The 21967-nt window shown below is 44.7% G+C and overlaps 1 protein-coding gene across 4 annotated transcripts in view; it reads right to left on the bottom strand.

Moving 5' to 3' along the window:
* Positions 1-422: 422 nt before the first annotated feature.
* Positions 423-21967, bottom strand: part of DYNC1LI2 (dynein cytoplasmic 1 light intermediate chain 2) — a 37799-nt gene continuing 16254 nt past the window's right edge. The window contains exons 8-14 of one of the 4 annotated variants that reach the window (XM_030297785.1): positions 20176-20287; positions 19355-19414; positions 18539-18580; positions 18027-18144; positions 15662-15778; positions 15538-15545; positions 13953-14061 (exon numbers count right to left, since the gene is read on the bottom strand). In XM_030297785.1, the coding sequence (XP_030153645.1) occupies positions 14044-14061; positions 15538-15545; positions 15662-15778; positions 18027-18144; positions 18539-18580; positions 19355-19414; positions 20176-20287 (475 nt within the window). In that variant the 3' untranslated portion in view covers positions 13953-14043. Of the gene's footprint in view, positions 1136-11093; positions 14062-15003; positions 15546-15661; positions 15779-18026; positions 18145-18538; positions 18581-19354; positions 19415-20175; positions 20288-21967 lie in introns of those variants that run through there. The other 3 variants (XM_030297782.1, XM_030297784.1, XM_030297783.1) reach the window with 3 other exon arrangements.

Below are 21967 nucleotides of genomic sequence, written 5' to 3'. Positions count from 1 at the left end.
GGGGGGTTCACATTTCACTTCATTTCTTACTGAGGTCTCCCTAGTGCATCTCTGTGAGTGTTGCAGATGGGCATAGTTTTTCCTGTAATGTCAATTAAGCAATAGATCTAATCTACTTCTAATAAGCTCAGTAATTAGCAGGATCCCTACAGACTTCTCCCTCAAACAAAAATACAGACATTGGTGGTGATGTAGAACATCTCAAGCATGAAGTATATGGTGGGAAGACAAATTAAGTTTATCATGAACAATTATCAATGTTGATATCATCCTTTTTAAAGTTTATTTACTTAGAGAGAGAAAGAGATTGGGAGACAGAGAATCCCAACCAGGCTCTACACTGTCAGCACAGAGCCCGATGTGGGGCTCAAAACCATGAACCGCAAGATCATGACCTGAGCTGAAATCGAGAGCCAGTCACTTAACCCACTGAGCCACCCAGGCGCCCCATCAGTGTTAATATCAAAATGAACCAAATGCACAAGAAAATCTTACGTTTAATGTCACAAGACTAACAACTTAGTTTGAAACAATTTCACTTTTAAACAGCCTTTAAAGGAAAAGTACCCATACAAATTCCTTGTGTCTGAAGGATTAGACTCAAAGATGTAAAAATAAACACGCCATTTTTGTGTTTGAAAGAAGCAGATGCCCCTGTTGTCCCAAGGCAGGGGTGGGGGGTAGTGACCGGACCCCTCCGGCTGTGCGCTGTGCTGCTGTGCATTCCCACATGCCTGGAGGGAGGGCTGGGCCTGGGCGAATTCCAGCCGGGAGCAGTTCAGATGCTGCAGCCCTGAACTGCAGTTAACTGCTGCTTCTGAAAAAACTTGTCACTCCAGCCAGAAAAATGCTCTCCAAGTCTTCTCTAAAAATAGTGCTTGCTGGGATTTTCCAGTTTGACATTCCTTCAGTTCCTATGACCAAGGACAACTCAAGCCAATCCATCTGCGCCCCTTCCCGGAGACTCCGGTGGAATCCCACCCTCCGTGGGATGCCAGTTTGCAGGTCCTGCTGCCACCAAACCCTGCGGGCACTTGATGATTTGGGGAAAGATTTGCCTGCTCGCCAGCTGCCTTGCTTCTCCCTGGCTGCTCTCCACCTTCTCTTCCCGTGGCAGAGAAGGGGGAATGGTTTTCTAGAGAAGGTGGAAAGTGTGACTGTAAGAAAACGTGGGTGCTGCCTTCCCTCCAGTACCCGTGGTCATCCCAGGCCGGATGCTGACTAAACTAGCCTGGGAACTTCGGAGAGTCACTGCGGTAGCCAGGGGATAACATACATAAACCAAACATTTGCTGATGGCCCGATTCCATGTGCCGGCCACTGGGCCACATGCTGCAGCCTTGAGTCTCTCACAAAAGAATTGTGGGGGTAGCCACTGTGGGACCAGAGTGGGCATGCTTGCTTCCATCTGCCTAGCATCTATGCCCCTGCTTCTAAGGACAGCACCCCCACCTTGTTCTGGACTGCTCCTTCTCTAATCCAACACCCACCTCCCACCTCCCTGCTGATGCTCACCTAGGAAGAGTAGGCACTTGACCCAAGATTGATCAGTCATGGTTCCCTCCTACCAGGGTGGGCCTGGGATGTGAGTTAAGCCAATGAGAATCCTATCCTGGGCTTTTTCTCTGTAGAACACAGAGGTATATACAAACTTCAGTAAGCACAGGAATCATTCAAGAAGATTTTTTTTTTTTTTTGAGAGAGAGAGAGAGAGAGAGAGAGAGAGAGCATGAGCAGGGGAGGAGAGAGAGAGAGAGAGAGAGAGAGAGAGAGAGAGAGAGAGAGAGAATCCCAAGCAGGCTCTGCACTGTAAGCGCAGAGCCCCACACAGGGCTTGAAGCCATAAACTGTGAGATCATGACCCAAGTGGAAATTAAGAGTCGCTTAACCAACTGAGCCACCCAGGCGCCCCTAGGGGTAGATTTTCAGGACCTCCTGAAGGGTCTGATGCTTAAGCCTAAGGTGTGGACAGGAATCTGCTGCTGCAAATATCTATAGGACAAGGCCAGTGCAATTGCCTGGATTAGGAGAGGTCAGGGAAAGCTTCAAGGAGCTAACGTGGGTCTTAAAGGTGAAATAGGAATTCACTCATTAGCATGTGATCCTGCCACCTGTTCTACCTTCTGGAAGCAGTCTCATTGGCTGACCTATATGGTCCCAGGCTCTCCTGACTTTCCTCCTACCTCTCTGGCTGCACTTTTCAGTCATCTGTATAGGTTTGGTCCCTGGAGTTCAGTGTTTCTCAGGGTACTAGCTTCATCACCTTTCCCATGACTCGAGACCATCCTCCTGAGCTCCAGTCACTTAGATCCAGTTGCCCACTAGATATTACCCTTGGGTGTCCTGAATTCCACGAGGCTAAAACATAATTCATAATGCCACTTGCTGGCCCCCCAAACCTGCAATATGAACACCCATTCCTTTCTGAGGCCAAGGAGGAGGAGAAGGCACTTTTAAAATGCATTCCATGTACCAGACATGGCTCTACTTGGTTGTCATAAATTAACTCATTTAACACTCAAAATAGCACAATGAAGAGGGCTAACTCCTAGTTATCCTGTAGGGCTCAGGCTAGATGCCAACTCATCCAGGAATATCTTCCTGAGCCCCCAGGCTGGGTCAGATGCTCCTGCCCTGGCTTCCACAGCCCCTTGCATCAAAGTATGTACTACACGATGTATAACTCGCTGTTTACCCACCCATCTGCAGCTCTTCCAGACCATGATCTGTGTTGTGTCCTCTGGGCCTCGCCCAGGGCCAGACGCGGGGTAGGCATGCCAGTAACCATTGGGGGAACACAGAACTATAGTCACTGGCTGTGTAACCTCAGAAAAGATGTTAACATCTGTGGGCTGTTTCCCCATCTGCCAATTGTGAAGCGTTTAGAATGGTGATGGAGACAAAGTAGACACTCAGCAAATATTCACTCATTATTGTTGTCATTATTCTGAACAAGCAGGACAAGGCATTCTGGAACAAGGAGCTAGCCTGAGCAAAGGCTTGACAGAAAGGGATTCATAAAAAGGTGAGCAGCCTGAGTTTGTGTTCAGACAGGGAGGGTTGAAGGGTATGCGAAGGGCAAGGGGAGGGATAGATGAGCAGGGTAGGTTGGGAACACATTGTGAAGGCCCCCGCACTCAGGTGAGCCATTAGAGTTGAACTGGGCTCTTTAAGCAGGGGACTGACCCGATCAGATTTGAGTGAAAACAAAAAGTACAGATAAATAATTCAGTCTTATCTTCTCTATCAAATTGGTAGCAGTCTCCATTACGTTAAATAATGGATACAACCCTTTAAAAGAAAAAAGGTCTCAGGGCCCCCAAGAGACCATCTGTGGATGCCTAGGGATCCCCAGACCCATTCAAGGAAACCCTGGTGCAACCAGAAACATCCCAAGAGTGCAGGGAGTCTGATTCTTGAAGGGGGGACTGGAGGTCCCCGGATTCATGGGCACCTGAGCTAAGCCTCAAAGGATGGACAGGCCTTAGGTAAGTGGTCAGAAAGGGCAGGAAAGTATGATAGTAGGACAAGCCTAGGGCAGAGTCTGGGAGCTCAGGAGATTAGAGGAGGGAATGAAGTAGTGGCGGAAGGACATAGTTAGTAAAGAAGTCATGGGGGTGGAGAGGTTTTAAGAGCTATTGTCAGAGGCCTGAATGGTACACAGCTTTTGATCTTTAGCCTGTGTACATGGGCCGACTTGAAGGCTGTTTGTTTTAATTCAATGTATTTACTTGGAAACAATCTCAAAATTACAAACAAAAAAGCCTGTAAGTACAGTAAAAAGAACTTCTTTTCCTCTGAACTATTTGAAAGTAAGCTGCCAACCTAGTATCCTATCACACCTAAATACTTTAGTAGTGCATACATCCTACAGAGACATTCTCCTCCTTTAGCAGAATACAACCATCAAAGCCAGGAAATTATGGACACATTACTACCATCTAATCTTTGGATCCCATTCAAGTTTTGCCAAATGTCCCTACATCTTTGTAGCTAAATGATCGCAGTAAGGATCATGTGTTGCCTTATTATCTTTTTAGTCTCCTTCACACTGGAACAGTTCCTCAGACTTGTCTTGACTTTCACGACCTTCACACTTTGGAAGATTACAGCCAATTATTTTGCAGAAATATCCTCCAATCTGAGTTTCTCTGATGTTTCCTTGGGATTAGATTCAGGTCATACATTTTTGGCACCCTAGAAATTATATGCTTCTCAGTACAGCCTATCGGGAGGCACATGATTGAGGTTTGTCCTATTACTAATGATGTTCACTTTCATAGTAGCTGAGGCTTGTATCTACCAGGCTTCTCCACTATTAAGTTACTCTTTTTACCCCTTGTAATGAACACACCTGAGTCAATTTAAGAATCCAAATAAATATTGATTGTAATGAATTATAACCCACTGAATAAATCATATAAATTGAAATGCTGATGAGAAATGGAATGCCAGTTCTGACGTATAATTTATTACTTTATATCAAATATAGACTCATGATTTTCTATTCTTTTAATGAGTTATAATCCATTATTATTTTTTTAAATGCTCAAATTGCCTTTGAATTAATTAGCAAGCTGATCAATGTGGGTTTTTTGTTTTTGTGTGTGTGTGTGTTTTTTTTTTTTTTTTGATGTCTCCCTATTCTTTGAGCTCTTTCTTACTTTCCAGCACAGATCTCCCAAGCTGACACTTCCCCTGCCCCGGTTCTAGAATCAGCTATTTCTCCAAGGAACCCTGATTTATTTTACTGGAGAATAGTACTTAGGAGCCAAAATCTAGGCATGAAGTATGCTCACTTGGGCTGTTGGTGCTCCCAGACCCTCTCAGTGCAGATAGCTAGGGAATATACATATGTATATAAATACACACATCTGTGTGTGTGTGTGTGTGTGTGTGTGTGTGTATTGAAAACCACGAGCTTACCCTAATGTCTCTAGCTCCATTCCAATACTCTAGTTTTCTATTTCCATTATTTATTACTCTTCCCATTATTTGTTACTCCCTTCTCTGGCAGTGAGAAGCCTGGTTATCATCTTTCATACATTAATTTACATGACCGATGCCCCCGTATGTAACCACTTTCCAATCTCCATCTCTCCAATCCCTCCACAGGTGCCCTCCTGCCATATGACCCCATATTGGGCCCCTCGTCTCACACAGAGACTCACTTCACTGGGCTCAGGTTCTGACACTCCATGCGATGCCCTCCTTCCTCCTTCTGGATGGATACCTGAGTCAGGCCAGCCTCCCATGGGTTTGCTGTCTTCACACCACTTGGGCTCTGATGCCCTGTGCCCTTCTCCTAAGATGCCCTCTTCACCCTGAAAAGAGTTTTTGTTTGTTTGTTTGTTTAACACCTGGCCATTCCCTCATCCCCACCTATAGGGACATTCTCTTCACCCTGCTCAGGTTCCAGAAACCACCTTTGGGTCACCATAGCTTCCCACCCCAGCCCCAGACACATACCATGCTCTGCCCACCTAGACTTTAGGGCCAGGGGTGCCTGGGTGGCTCAGTCAGCTAAGCATTCAACTCTTGATCTCGGCTCAGGTCATGACCTCATGGTTCATGGGGCAAGGAGCCTGCTTCGGATTTAGTCTCTCCTCTCTCTCTGCCCCTCCCACTCTCTCAAAATAAACTAAAAAAAAAAAAGACTTTAGGGCCAAATCAGTGGGGACGGGGAAAAGTGCCAGTGATTTGGGGGTTTGTTTTGAGCAAAGATGACTGTGGTGTTAGACACATTGCTTGCCTTAGCTGTTGCTCCCAGAGGACTATTAGTCCTGGAGGGGCAGAACCTACCTTGTTTACATTATCAGCAATATCTCCTGTCACCCAATCATGCCCACTATTCTTTGGAAGATGGCAATGGTTGCTGAGGAGAGGCAGGGGGAGGCCCCAAAAAGTCACAAACCTCAACCACGTATTTGGAAGCCCACGCATGCAGATGGCGGAGAGCTGCCTTGCCCAAGAAACCAGGCAGTTGCCCAGGTGATGGAATTTATAGTGTGTTGAAAGCTTGTCTGCCCTAAAATAGCTCTCTTGCTTGGTGTCTAAACTAGCAATTTATTTCTTCGTATTTAAGTCTGGTGTTTAGCACTGCCCCTGCTGGGGAAAAGTGTGCAGATTAGGTAGAAGAAGGCAGCGAGACAGAAGCAAGGACACCTGGATTCTCAGTCCTAGCTCTGCTCCCTTCCTGTGTGACGGTGATGAGTAACTTCCCAACCTGGGTTTATCTCTCCATCTTGAAAGTGGTGATTTCCAGCACTAAGGCCTCTCTCTCACACAATCGGTTCAGGGCTGGTTCTGTTTCAGGACCATCTGCACACTTGGCACTGCAAGAGGCACTCACCTCAATGCATCCAGCCTCCCTGTGAGATATGAGGATGCTAAGATTCAGAGAGGTCACGTGTCTCAGTTGTCCACAATTACACAACTGTTAAGTTCTGGAGCCAGGACTCAAACACAAGCCCACCTGACAGCCCACGTGTCAGGGCTCGGACTGTGGGCTACAGTTTTCCTTTTATGTCAGAGCAGTTCCGGTTCAGCTCAGTGCCAGAAATACTTATGGTTCTGAGCGTGGGTGAGAACCATCTGGCAGAGTGGCTGGTTTGAGGCTGTTTGGTGATGCCTCCCTTGAGAACTCGAGCCAGAAGCGAGATGTGTGCTGGATTGCCCTTTGTGCCTGTGACCATGCCGTCCACGGGAGTCACAGAAACCCACTCCCGGGGGCAAAATTTCCCAGGGGGTGTTCCTATTATGGCAAACCCACCAATTTACAAATGCTGATTTCCCTGGGAGCAGGTAAAGTGAGAGGGAAGAGAAGGTGGGGCAAGGGAAAGGAAACTGAGAGTCCACACAGAAATATCACCAGAGTCCAAATTCCAACAGTCATAAAAATAGGGATCTTGACTGAGCCTTAGTAGCCCTGCATGTGAATGTTCTCAAAGGGCATTCTGTGGAACCTGGAAGATGTCCATAGTCACAGCTAGCTGGGAAAGCCAACACTTGAGCCCTTCTGAAGAGCTATACCTACCCAGTTACCCATAAAACAAATCGGAACAAGAATCTATTGGGGTGTCTGGGTGGTTCAGTCGGTTAAGTGTCCCAACTCAATTTCAGCTCAGGTCATGATGTTGAGCCCCGCGGGGGGCTCAGTGCTGACAGCATGGATCCTGCTCGGGATTCTCTCTGCCCCTCCTCTGCTCACATGTACATGCTCACTCTTTCTCAAAATAAATACACTTTAAAAATATAATTAGTTCGTGGGGGTGCCTGAGTGGCTCAGTCGGTTAAGAGTCCAACTTCGGCTCACATCACGATCTCACAGTTCAATTTGTGAGTTCGAGCCCCACACTGGGCTCTCGGCTATCAGGGCAGAGCCCACTTTGGATCCTCTGTTCCCTCCTGGGCTCATGCTCTCTCTCTCTCAAATATAAATAAACATTAAAAAAAAAAAAGTTGGGGCACCTGGTGGCTCAGTTGGTTAAGCATCTGACTTCAGCTCAGGTGCCCTGAGCTCAGGAGCCCTTCAGCTCACGGTTCGTGGGTTCAAGCCCCATGTCGGGCTCTGTGCTGGCAGTTCAGAGCCTGGAGCCCACCTCAGATTCTGTGTCACTCTTTATCCTTTATCTGTGTCTCTCTTTATCCCTCCCCTGCTCATGCTGTGTTCGTCTCTCTCTCAAAAATAAACAATAAACACTAAAAAAAATTTTTTAAAGAAAGTAAATAAAATAAATACATGAGTTCAAAAAATAATTAAAAAAAATCTATTTAATTTAGTTTACCCTTGAATCTTCTAATCCCATTTGACCATCTAAAATTTGATATGCCCAGAACACACCTTGGGAAGCCGAGATTTAAACTTTTACAAATGGAGAGAGGAATGTCAAGAGCAAGGCTACCCGGTGAGGGGCAGAGCCTGCACCAGAACCAGCGGCATTCTTCTGCAGTTATGGCAGTGCAGGGCAAATCCTTGCTGTTTGTTCCCTCCTGTACTGTGAGAGAGAATATGCCTCTAAGATGGGTTTTCAGGGTGCAAGCCACCTAACATTAATTGGAACCTCTGAAATACCTTCTCAACATGTATGTATTATTTGTATACAAAGTCTAAACAACTAGAGTGTTTAGTTTCCTATATACTCCCAAGTTTAATTCCAGGCTAGCATTTGTTAGCTGATTCTGAGTAAGTCAAAAATGGATTCACAGTAAAATGGCGCCAAATATTTTAAATATCAAGGACAGATGTAACATGCCACAGTCTCCTGGCAGATGTACAAGCACCGCCACTCTTTAAATCATTGCCTTAAAAAAGGACAGTTTTAAAGGGAGTTCTTCCCCAAACAAAAATTAAGATGCTTACAATCTGAAGTTCACATCTTGCTTGCCTTTTCTAGAACTTTAAAGAGTTCTTTCAAGAAGCTGACTGGGTGAGATGGGTTTGGAGGGGAGGCAGGGTGGGGGAAGACAGAGAAGACTGATGATCATTTACAAATGTAAATTCAGTTCTATCCAAGAAACAAGTTCAATTAAATGTTCTAAAAAAACCTCACATATGAAGATATCTTAATGGTCTTATGATTTGAGTTGCTTAATGAAAAGATGGAATGAACACAAAGTTAAATGTTAACAGTACTGGAAAAAGATTTTAACTTTACCCACATTAGAATTTCTTAAGATTGGAAACACTAGAAAGGTTAGATAACTCCTGGCTAAAATGTTGCCCAAGGTTGGGGAAGGGACTTCATGACCTCAAACTTCCCACACAGAACCCTAGTCCCGCCTCTACTGGCCTCTCAAACTCCTGCTACCTCGGCAGTGTCTCCTCTTCTCACGCTGCAAGATCCCCTTAGAATCAGAACCCAGGGAGACTTCTGGGCTGCATCTCGGCTATGTTCTGGCTCTTTGTACCAGCAGGGTGCACTGGCCATCCATGGTGAGTGTTTTGGCTTCTTCCTTCCTCCTGCTCTCAACCACACCGCTACAGGCCTGCTGTTTCTCCTAATCAGAACACACCACCTGCGCCTCAAGTGGCAGAGCATCAGGATGGCACTTTGCATCCTTGTGGCTTATCTGCAGGCCTTGCAGGGTAAGAAATACAGTACTAAATAGCAAGCACTGTCCTTGCCTCCAGGATCCAGGGTCAGATGTGGCATCCTGTGGGAACTGCACCAGGTGACTGGTTACAGGTTGTCCATCCCTTCTACCTGTATTCTTTATAGATGAGATATTTAAACTACAAAATGTGAAATGCCACAAATGGAATGGGTAGATTCTCCACAGGTACAAATGGAGTTGCTGGAACAATGCAGAGTTTCCAAAAGGTATCTTCAGGGCCAAAAATCACATTGAAGACCGACCATATGCCAAGTGCACGTGTACCTCCTCTACTATTCACAATGACCGCAAAGAAATTTTATACCACTTTTACAGAGGAAGTAGGCCCAAAAGGGATGAAGTTCCCCAGTTTGGGCTGCTTTCTGGTTCTGCTTCTTAATCAGTTCTTCATCTGTCCAAACTGTACTTGCCTGGGGCGCCTAGGTAGCTCAGTCAGTTAAGCATCCAAGTTCAGCTCAGGTCATGATCTCGCGGTTTGTGGGTTTGAGCCCCATGATGGGCTTTGTGCTGACAGCTCAGAGCCTGGAGCCTGCTTCAGATTCTGTGTCTCCCTCTCTCTACCCCTTCCCTGCTTGCGCTCTCTCTCTCAAAAATAAACATTAAAAAAAATTAAAATGGTAAATTTTATGTTGTGAGTTATATCTCAATAAAAAGAGAAAAGGATGGTTGGTTGAGAGGGCTCCCACTCATAAAATCTAGGGCAATGTGAGCATCAAAAAGAATGAGTTATTAGATTGTAACACTCTGAATCTAAAAATTCACAGTAAAAACAACTACCCAAAAAGAGCAGAAGGAAGAGAACTCCTTTTTATAGATGAATGCCGGCTAATAAATGCAGGAGGAATGATGGGATAAGAAAATTATCACTTAAGACTCCTAATGAGGGGCAATTGGATGGCTCAGTAGGTTAAGCATCTGATTTTCGCCCAGGTCGTGATCTCACAGTTCGTGATTAAAGCCCCACCCCACATCAGGCTCTCTGCTGTCAGCGGAGAGAGCTTTGGACCCTTTTGTCTCCCTCTCTTTGTGACCCTCGAGTGTTCTCTCTCAAAAAATAAACAAACATTAAAAAAAAAAAAAAAGACTCCTAATGAGATAACGGATTTAGGCAAAAAATCATCAGCAGGTGCTATAACCAATGGGTAAAAAGGTGGCTGAAGACCAAGATACTCAATAGTACCACCCACAGTTTACTGGATAGATCTGGGGGGCACCACCTTAATCAAAGAGAATCAAACCTGGGAGGGAGGGGAGGGTGGGTGATGGGTATTGAGGAGGGCACCTTTTGGGATGAGCACTGGGTGTTGTATGGAAACCAATTTGTCAATAAATTTCATAAAAAAAAAAAAAAAAAAAAAAAAAAAAAAAAAAAAGAGAATCAAACCTAACATCCCAATACAGGGACAACCTAATGTGATGCACTAGAACATATGTAACATCACTTATGTAGCATCCTTGCAAAAGCCATTTAACCTGAATCAAATCATGAACAATGAGACAAACCCAGAATGTGGGATTTTCTATGACCTGAACTTATTCAACACACTTAAAATAAGTGTAAGAAACAGAAAGGGGGCATCTCTAAAATGACAAATCCGATTTTCTTGAACATATTTTACTGTTCTCTATTTAAATAGATAAAAAGGATTATGATACAGTTGCTCTGAAACTCCTCTACGAAGCCCAAGTCTTCCAAATTAGCTAAGTGAAAACGAGCTCAATTCAGACAATCAAGAATTTATCTAAGAGGCAAGAAAATATGTTGGATAACTCACAAACACCACTATACTTTACCTGCAGCTTAGAACTCCACATACTTCAAAATATGGATTTAACAGTTTTCTTAACAGAATGTCTAATAATTTTTAGTGAGAGAGGTAAACATTTTTTGCCACATGGTAGGTATGCCATATGATTAGCAGACAATTCAATCTCTCTCCAGTGAGATAATTTATCATAAAGAAAGTCACCAAAAATTGTAAGCAGTCTGGATTCGTGTTTATTGAAGCCAGTAATTAGAGACATCTTCTTTTCCAGCACTAGAAAGCAAGGTTCCACATGACTGCATAACTGTATCCGGTTAGAGCCACACCCCTGGACTAAGGCTGGTGGGGGAATAATCTGCAGTCCAAATTTTAAGTTAAAAACACCAATAAACTCAGTATAGAGACAACAGTGAACTTTCACTTACAGCATCAACATTGTTAAGGTCATGATGTACAGAGCAGTCACTTGCAACTTTGTTAAACTCATAAAATACGACATCATCAGTTTAAATAGTGATTTTTAAAATGCCAATCAAAAAAAAAAGTGCAAACAAAATTAAATAATTCTAGCAGCATACCCGTTGCATTTTTAGGAAAGACCAATTCATGGCCACATCTTCAAGGTTGGGCTTATTTCTTTGATTTTTCCATTTTAAAGACAAACAGCAGATGTAACCACTATAATATATATAAATAGTCAGAAAATTGTCTTTAATAGTCTACCATACAAGTGTATTCTGCAAATAAAATGAATTTTACTTTAAAAAGTAAAGGCTGTTTATTGTTCGGCCTTTGGTTCCACTGCTTGAAAACCCCAAAATAACAAAAAATATCTCCCCTCCTCCCACCCCCCCAAAAAGAACCCTGCAGCTCCCCAAAGTTGGTAGACTTTGGCAACCACTGAGCACATGACATATTACGCGCACCAGCGTCTTCCGCTACTAGGAGCAGCCACTCGTTACGAGAAACTCAAAGTGATCCCCAAGAAATCTTCCCTCACAAGACAGGTGTCTTAGCACTTCATCAGTTTTAGTACATCTTATATTGACACAAAAGTGCTTATTAGTTTAAATGACAAAAAAAAAACTTTGTAAAAAGTAAAATTTTGCATTAAAATTTGAAATCACACTGTATCCCCCACAGGCATGTGCCTTTCAAATAATTTTGTCTTGTTTCTGAGGTCAATCATTTTGCCCCTACCCCCACCCGAGCTGCTGTAGAGAGAGGGACTAAGTGACCCCCCCATCAGTGTGGCCACAGCTGTTGGGCATCTACTGGTCACTACACCACAACTATCCTTATATAGTCAGTTTACTGTCATTACGTGGACAATCTGGTGATTGGAAGCCACAATACATTAAACAAATAACTGAATTTAAAAAGGGGTGGAAAAGTGTATTTTTAACAATAAAACTGGCACAAAAAACATGTTTTTATGTTTGTCAGAAAGGCAACTAAATACTCAGCTTTCTCCTTAACAGTGTTCAGACCTTTACAAAAAAAGCAATTCAAGACAGTCTTATTAGAGTCTTTGTATATACAACACAGGATATTAAGTTATGCCCAGTACTATGTTAGTGGTCAATCAAATCTGGTATGTAAAAGTGATGACGTTAGGGAAGTTATTTTCAGACACAGTACAACAAACATTCATATAAAAAAAGTAAACTCCACATAAGTGAACTGTGGTTTTTTTCCCTTGGTTTGACAACAAATGTTTTATATATTAAATCAATGGTAGTGTTTGCATTCAAATGTTGTGTCGCATATAAAATTAAAAGTGCCATTTCAAATCCACAGAAGTCATTTCTAGAATGGTGGTATGACATGATGATGTGCATGAATTTGCTCTACACGGAGACACGGAAACTCTTGTTTCCATAAGAAAGAAATGCTACATTTTATGAAAAACACAAGTAAGAGAAATGTATCATTTCCATTTGCAATATAAAACATTCACACTTATTTGTCCATCTGATAGCACTGATCAGACCAGAGAGCTAGGACAAGACCCTTTTGCATCAATGGAACTCTGTGAAGGTATCCACAGACCATAAGGCAGGGATTGGTGCAAGCCAATTCATCAGAGTGCAATTACATTACAAACCTCCCTCAAACTTTCTGTAGCACACTGCATTATGGTAAAATGAGAGGTTGGTCACCCATTCTCTGTTAGTAGGCCAGCCTGTGGTAGTATAAAATTTTTTTCTTTAATTTAAAAAACAAAGCAGGAGCTATTTAGAAAACACAATGCAAAGTTAAACTAATTTTGTAACTGCTGACTTTAAACACACTCCACAGTGAATGCCCCCCCGACGCACATGCGTGGAGCCCAGCTCGTCCTGAGGACACGGCCTGGGCCACACGTGTGAGTCTCAGGCAGCTGCCATCTTCCCTACCCGTGTCAGCTCCACCTGACTCAGGCACCCCCACACTTTACACATCTTTCTTAAGTTAGAGATGCATTCAGAACAAATCTTATTCCCATTTTCTCAGTATTTAGTTTGGAAATACTTTTAAATCTTAAAAATGATTATTCGACTTTCTACCGAACACACGGTATTTACTAACACCGCTCGTCTCCTCCTTCCTCATCTCCTCCAACGTTCAGCTTCCCCACCGTCACTTCTCGAATTCCTCCTTTCCGTCGTTCTCTTTCCTGGACTTGCTGCTACTTAATCTGCTTCCCAAGAACAAGTGAATTTGCTAACACGCAACTGGTCAGACTAACCGCCCTCTGATCATTGATTTCCTGGTCTCATATGCTCCACCCTGAAAGAAAGTGGGCCATCTTTCTCTCGATCTACCCTCCCTTTCACAAAAGGCCCTGCTGCGCTTGCTTCTCACAAGAGAGCCACATGCCTGAGAGTCCAAGGGTTATCCTTAACAAAGGGGTCTGACACGTAACTTTCCTAAATGTGCATTTCATATTTGGACAAGCCAATGAAGTATTTTTTAAGTTCATCTCCCCTGCCCCAAAAAACTGATAGCATGTGCCATATCAGAAAAATCCTTGTCTTAGCAGATCAATATACATAGTTATTTGGTCATTTTACATATGCACTTTTTAAGGAGGATCAGGCTTCATTTTCTGTTGAAGAGTTTGTTACCATGGAGTCTGGTTTTCGAGTCATTCTATCCAGTTCTTCCTGAACATTTGTCAACACAGTCTTTTGTCCTTAAAAAAAAAAAAGAAAAGAAAGAAAGAAAAAGCAGCAGTGATGGGAAACAGAAAAGAATTTTTTAAAAGGAACATTTAAAATGATACAGATTTCTGTAATCACTTGTGGTGATAATAACCTCAGTAAGAATGAAAGCAAGCCTTTTTTTCATTGCAGTGATGACGAGGAGATACCCTAATTCAACCCTTCCTTCCAAACATGACAGGTCCGTGTTCCTCTGACTACATAACTGCCCCCTGCCTGGGCAAGCCTTTGTGCCAAATATAAGGGCCTTTCTGAAAACACTCTCACCACCCACCCCTGACCCCATGCACTGTCATCACCTCCTTCTTAGAGGTGGTGTGTGAGTTTCTGGCATAAGGCAAACTACTTTCTGTGCCTCAGACAGAACAGGTGTTTAGGTTTTGTTTTTAATTACAATACTTTAACTCATATGAGTACCCTGGAAACACCATGCTTCAATAAGAATATAAGACTAAGGTCAGACGTTTCAATCCTGCACAAAGTCAGTGCTCATATTTTTTTGTTTTCAAATGCTAGCTGGGACCTGGAAATGACCCTTCTCTCCTATCAGAAATACCAGCCCACAGCCTAGGCCACCAGACCAGGTGGAGTCTCTAAGAACTCAGGAGCCCCTGAAGGACCGGCTGACCTGAGGATGGAGTGATCTCCTGAGGGACTCCTTTGATCTGAAAACACCAATTAGGGAAAACACTGTATAGGATAGTATAGTCAAAGGAAAGTTAAAAACAAACCCATTTTAAAATGGCCTAGTGGGGCGCGTGGGGCGCTCAGCCAGTTAGTGTCTGACTTCGGCTCAGGTCATGATCTCATGGTCCCTGAGTTTAAGCCCCACGCCGGGCTATGTGCTGACAGCTCAGAGCCTAGAGCCTGGAGCCTGCTTCGGATTCTGTGTCTCCTTCTCTCTCTGTCCCTCCCCTGCTCACACTCTGTCTCTCAGAAATAAATAAACGTTTAAAAAAAAAGAAAAGAAAAGAAAAGAAAAAAAGCCTGGAGCTTCCCAGCAAAATGGGTAATTCCCAAGGAACTCGGCTCTTTTGTTTCAGAGGCCTCAAGACATACACTTGCTCTACTGGCCCACACGAAAGGAGTGTGGGTTGCCACAGAGAGTGTGCCTGTGACAAGGGGGGAGCTTCATGGAGCAGGAATTGATGACCCTCCAGTGAGACAGGCTCAGCTCATGGCAAGACTGGGGACAGTGAACAAATATCCTTATAAAACATAACAGAAAATTAAATATAATAAATAAAATATCAGTGCCACACCCTAGACCATGACCTCCAACAAACAGTTCCAATACCAGGGTCACATATTCAGTTTAGGATATAACTCAACTCACCCAATAGTCAGTTCCTGAGAACCCAATGTATACAAATCCCACCTTTAAATGTGCCAAAGAAACCTGCATGCTGTAAAGTGTACTGCTCAGTACAAGGTGGAGATGTGCTTACTTGCTTGGCTGTTGGGAACACGGAGGACGTGCACATCAGGGAAAGGCATACGCTCCTGTCCACTCCCCCACCTCCAGCACTGCTCAACCACAAGAATCATAGGTTTCCAAGGGCCCTTTAGTACCTGACTTCTTGGCTGCGCTCTGCACACCACCAGCACCAGGACTTCCAGGAGAACCTGTCTTTTTACTCAGCAGACTATTGAAGAAGCTGGCCAACACACCTTCACTTGCTGCGTTATCTAAGGAAACATTAAGAAAAAAAGCCTTACACCACCAGGATGACTCAATTACCACCACCACAAAACTAGTTTTCAGCTTGGAATTATCCATCTGTGGCTATCATCTTCCCAGGACACTGAGCACATTCATTATTGCCACTGCCAAGGCTACTTCCCTATTAACATGGTAAGTGCAAATCTGTTTAGATTTCCCACCTATCTGGGGACATAATAGAACTCATGCTCCACATCATCTCCCTGTCCATGAGGCAGTGTTTCCCAAAGTTTTATAAGCCCTTAACATTCCAAGGCTGATGTGAAAAGGTCTCATTCTGAGTTGGAGATAGCTACTGTACACATAAGAATTAAATAAAATTTTGTTTTGCGAGTTTTATTGTAACCAACACATTTAGATATTACTAAGTCACTAAGATAAGGGCTACTTAAACTTCTAAGTAACTGAGCTTGAAAAGAGAAGTGAAGGGGGAAGAAAATGCCATAGTTCATATATGATAATTATTTAAAAATGAGAAACAAAATCAAGGACTCAAAATATACACTGTATTTTATTTTACTTATTTTTAAATTTTTTTTTTTTTCAACGTTTATTTATTTTGGGGACAGAGAGAGACAGAACATGAACGGGGGAGGGGCAGAGAGAGAGGGAGACACAGAATCGGAAACAGGCTCCAGGCTCTGAGCCACCAGCCCAGAGCCCGACGCGGGGCTCGAACTCACGGACCGCGAGATCGTGACCTGGCTGAAGTCGGACGCTTAACCGACTGCGCCACCCAGGTGCCCCTATTTTACTTATTTTTAAAAGTACTCACCACACCCAATATGGGGCTTGAACTCACAACCCCAAGATCAAGAGTCGCATGCCCTAGGGGCACCTGGGTGGCTCAGTCAATTAAGCATCCGACTTCGGCTCAGGTCACGATCTCATGGTTTGTGGGTTTAAGCCCTCCATCAGGCTCTGTGCTGACAGCTCAGAGCCTGGAGCTGGCTTCGGATTCTGTGTCAATCTCTCTCTCTGTCCCTCCCTTACTCGTGCGCTCTCTCAAAAATAAATAAACATTAAAAAAAAAAAAAAAAGTTGCATGCTCAACCAGCTGAGCCAGCCAGCCAGGGGCCCCTCAAATTACACATTTTTAAAAATTTACTACTTATTTACTTAAGACTTATTTTTATTTTGGGGCACCTGGGTGGCTCAGTCAGTTAAGCATCCAACTTCAGCTCAGGTCATAATCTTGCAGTCTGTGAGTTTGAGCCCCGCGTCAGGCTCTGTGCTGACAGCTCAGAGCCTGGAGCCTGCTTCGGATTCTGTGTCTTCTCCTGTCTCTGCCCCTCCCATGCTCATGCTCTGTCTCTCTCTCTCTCTCTCTCTCTCTCTCAATAATAAACATTAAAAAAAAAAAAAAGATTTATTTTTATCTTGTTTTGAGAGAGAGAGAGAGAGAGAGAGAGAGAGAGAGAGAAGTGGGGCTCACCCAAAGTGGGGGCTCATGCTCACCTGAAGCGGGGCTCAAACTCCCAAACGGTGAGATCACGACCTGACTCAAAGTCAGATGCTTAACCAACTGAGCCACCCAAGCGCCCTTATTTATTTTAAAAGTTTATTTAAGAGAGACACACAGTGAGCGGAGGAGGGGCAGGGAGACAGGGGAACAGAGGATCAGAAGCGGGCTCCGTGCTGACAGCAGAGAGCCCAATGTGGGTCTCGAGCTCTGAAACTGCAAGATCATGCATGACCTGAGCCGAAGTCAGACGTTCAATTGACTGAGCTACTCAGACGCCCCCTTATTTATTTTTAATGTTTATTTAGTTTGAGAGAGCGAGCGAGCATGCAAGTGTCAGGGGAAGAGAAAGAGAGAGAATCCCATACTGACAGTGTGGAGCTTGATCCCATGAACTGTGAGATTATGACCTGAGCCAAAATCAAGAGTTAGACATTCAACAGACTGAGTCACCCAGACACCCCTCAAAATACACATTATAAAGTGATTATGTTGTATTCCTCTTTGAAAGAACCTGCATGGCCTGATACAGAACCAAGTGTAAGGGCCATTGATTCCAACAAAGGAACCAGCCTTAGTGTCTGCCAACCACGAGCCCCTTCCCTTTGAGCGAAGGAAAGTGGAAAGCAGCCCCTTCTTGGGGAAGAGAACAGCCCAGTTGCCACGGGCCTCCACGTTCCAAACCCAGCCACATAGCCCCTTCAGAGCTCAGGCCCAAGACTAAACACTCTCCACAGAGGCAGGATACATACTTTTGATGTTTGGGTCCGGCTTCTTTACTGATGTGCCTGGGGAGGCACTAGGCACACTTGCTGGCCCTCCCCGGCCCTGAGTTCTTGGAGAGCCAGAGGGTCCTCTCGCAGGGGATTCCTAAGTCCAAAACCAGCTCAAGTTACATACAGGCATAAAAATAACAGGAAATACACATCCCCAAAACGAAGACATGCTCTGCAGGATATTTTTCACAGCGTAAGGAGAAGGGAGGTAGGACTGGGAGTTTGCCCCCAGCTCAGTCTCTTTCTAGACCTTAGTTTCTCCTTAGAGAAGAGACATCAAGATAATGAAACCTGCACACTCTATTTCCCAGAGCTGTATTCCTTTCCTGAGTCTCCTACTATGTTCCTGGCCCTGGGCTTTTAGGGAAACCAAATTCCCTTTGAAAATACAAAAACCCACACAAATGTAAGTTCTTACAAATGATGGCATAAAGTGTGAAGACACCTACAACACTGAGCCTTGACCCCATTTAGTTTAAGGTACTCACAGAAGCTCTCGTGGGCGTGGCTGGCTGCTTGGCAAGGAGTGACTGCAAAGAGAGGGACACACTGGCCATTAATAGAGGCCTGCAGAGTGGACGGAAAGTCTGGAGAAACACTTCCCAGTACTCCACTAGAGGGCGCCATTAATAACAACCAAGTCACGTTTTATATTATACATGCAAAATGTTTAAATTCAGAAATTTGCTACATGGTGAAAAAAATAATTCAAGTAACCAGTTTTGGAAGCAAGGAGATCACAGAAAGGAGGACCAGCTGGCAAAAAAACCCCATCAACACCCTCCGCAGAGCTGCCTGGACCATCAGGAAGACCTATGACAGGTCTAAGTGGCATGTCTAACAATAGTCCTAGTAAAACAGGAAGGAGAGACTGGGTTTGCATTCTGAACTGTCAGCTTGTGGAAGTTACTCTCCTCACCTACAAAATGGGTACATCAGCTCACCTGCCTTCATGCACAGGGCTGTGTGGGGCTATGTGAAATAATGGAAGTGAAGTCAGGGCACTTGGTAAACTGTCAACACAGGAAGTATTATGCCAAAAAACCTAATTTCCAGAAAGAAAGGGTACTTAAAATGATACCAAGCCTATCATTGTTGAGAATCTGCAAGCAGACAGGGGATCACCTGAGGCAGCTGGTCTAACTCCTACTCTGTACCAATGCCAGAAATGGGAGGGAACAAGGAGACCTGGTAGCAATCCCTTTAACGCTGCAAGCTCTTTGTGATGCCCTCCACCTCATCCCAGGGGACTGGCATTTCATGCAAGAGAAGGCCTCTGCTCTGGCCTCACTGGTTTTTCTTACCTGTTGCTTCATTAGGAACACCTGCTCATCCTCGGCTGCCAACTCTTTGTCATGGACCAGCTGTGAAGTGAAGTGACATACTCATTTGTGGTCACAGGCCAAGAACACCCGAACTACTGTCAAAATTCTCACTGAAAGAAGAATCTTGGGCTCAGGTCTCAACACGGGTCCAGGGAGAATCCCTGCAGCAACAGCGCAATTATGTTTTTTTAGCCTGGCACCAACTCTATTCCAAGACCAGCCATGCCATGTGGCCAACTGACATTTTTTTTTTTTAATTTTTTTTTCAATGTTTATTTATTTTTGGGACAGAGAGAGACAGAGCACGAATGGGGGAGGGGCAGAGAGAGGGAGACACAGAATCGGAAACAGGCTCCAGGCTCTGAGCCATCAGCCCAGAGCCTGACGCGGGGCTCGAACTCACGGACCGTTCCAACTGACATTTTTAAGTGGCAGGTTCTCAACAACCCCTCTCAGATCAGGGCCTGAAGATCAGGGGAGCACAGGGATCTCCTAACAGTAATCCCGAGGTAGCGGTGGCATTGTCAGGACTTAGTAGGAAACTTCAACCCAACTCCTTGTGGCCTTGTGGGCCCTCCAGCACTCACATCCCACCACCTGGAGCCATTTACATTCACACCAGGCTTCACCTAAACTTTTTTTAAGAGGCTCTTGGATTACATTTTTCTTCCCCCCAAAATGGTTCAATGTGTAAGACATATCTCTTTAAATGTTTCTTTTCCCATAAAAAAAAAAAAAAAAAAAACAACAACAAAAAACACAGAAAAACGCCTACAACTCAAAGTGACTGATCTGGGTACCTTTCTCACAGGAGGTTTCACAATAAAATCTTCATATGCATCTTCTGGCTTCACAGTTGTGAAATTTTCATGTAAAATAGCTATTTTCTTTTCGTTGTCCCAGCCTGCAGGTCTAAAAGCAAAGAGACAGGGATTGATTTGCTTTTCCTGGGACTGCCTTATAGCACATGTTAGGTAACATTCCGGGTTAGCGAGGACTCCTAGGTGAGACCCATTCCCACAAAATCTGGCCTGTAGCTGCTGGGGCTGGCTTGTAGCTTGTGGCAGGAAAGCCAAAATTTACTGCCGGCATAACCAATCAGATCGACATGGCAGGTTCTGTCCTGTACTGAGCTCATGGGGCCCAAAACCTAGGAGCCAGAGTCAGATCTTACTGACTCCACATGCTGACCCACAGGAAGTGTTCAGAGTTTTCACACAACTCCACCCAGAAGAGCAAGGACACAATGGGGCCTTGTTCCCACAGAGCGGAGGACATAGAGAGCAGCACAGACACAGCTCCGGATGAGACCGTTTCTCTTGGGCTTTGGTGTAGAAGAACTCAGAAGTCTTCTGAAAACAGTTTTCTTGTGGACTAGTTCATTAATTTTACTGGTGTGGGAAGATGTACCGTGGAACAAAGCAGGGCAGCAGGATCTGCACTCTCCTGGGCTGCAAACCAGAGGGACACAAGGAGTCCTTGAGGCTCCTACATAGGTGCTGCCCTGCTTGAGATCACTAAGCAGGATGGCATCCACGTTCCATTAAGTTAAGCCACGGTAGCCTACTGTTCCCAGATTCTCACAGGTCTCCCTTTCTCCACCTAAGTCCTACTTCACTGCTCCACAACCAAGAGGGCGCTCTTACCCAGGGTGCTCCACCCAAATGGTTTTGCTGACTTCACCAGTTCCCAAACAGGCAAACTACCAAAGGATCAAAGATTCAAAGGGACAGGGTATGATCAAGATACAGCCACAACCCAAGCAACCTTCGGAAGGTGTGAGATGCTTCTCCTCTCCAGACCAGCCCTGATCCTCAACCTGTCTTCCTGGGGCGTCCTGTTCCTCAGGATCACAAGTAATTTGGGCACTCACGTATCATTCACTGAGCTTGTGTCTTTGATGCCTGTGTGATTGCTCTGGACAACAATCCTCTAAAAGCCACCCAAGGCTCTAGCTCTGCCATCTGTGAGGAGCCCAAATGAGGCTCTCCCTAAATGTTCAGGAAGCAACCTATTCAGTGCCAAGAGCTCTTGGCTATCACCATCTTCAGCCTTCTGAGAGGCTGTTCCTCCTACCCCTCCATTCCTTCTAGCCTGCCTAGCACACACACACACTCAGCCTTCCAGCATCACCCCTCTGCCCTCCCTGCCACACTGCCTCCACTACCACTCCATTACTGCTCCACCCCTGCCCTCCAGTGCTGTGTGCAGGGACCATATCTTGTTCACTTCTGTGTCCTTAGCACAGAACCCAGACACCTAGGAAGTACTCGGCAATTGCTGAATGAACTGTAATTCTGAAGTCAAGAGGATATCGAAGCCTACAAACACTGATCTACTAGCACAAGTCCTCTCCGAGGCCACACAGCTTCATCATTCATTCACACATCCAAAACACTCATCATTTTCCAGTGACAGAAAAACACAAACTGGAGCAGACAGGTATCTAAGTCTCTGCCCAGGACAGCAGCCCCCGTGGCTCCAAAGTACCAAAAATACAACACGCATTCAGTATAGCCAAAGCCCATGCTGACGGGTACACCAACAAGGGTGCCTGCAATCATCTCTGCCAATGGGCAGAGAGATCACATG

This window comes from Lynx canadensis, chromosome E2 (assembly GCF_007474595.2).
Source record: "Lynx canadensis isolate LIC74 chromosome E2, mLynCan4.pri.v2, whole genome shotgun sequence".
Classification (NCBI taxonomy): domain Eukaryota; kingdom Metazoa; phylum Chordata; class Mammalia; order Carnivora; family Felidae; genus Lynx; species Lynx canadensis.
The sequence above is the reverse complement of the archived record's forward strand: the minus strand, read 5'-3'. Positions and strand labels throughout refer to the sequence as shown.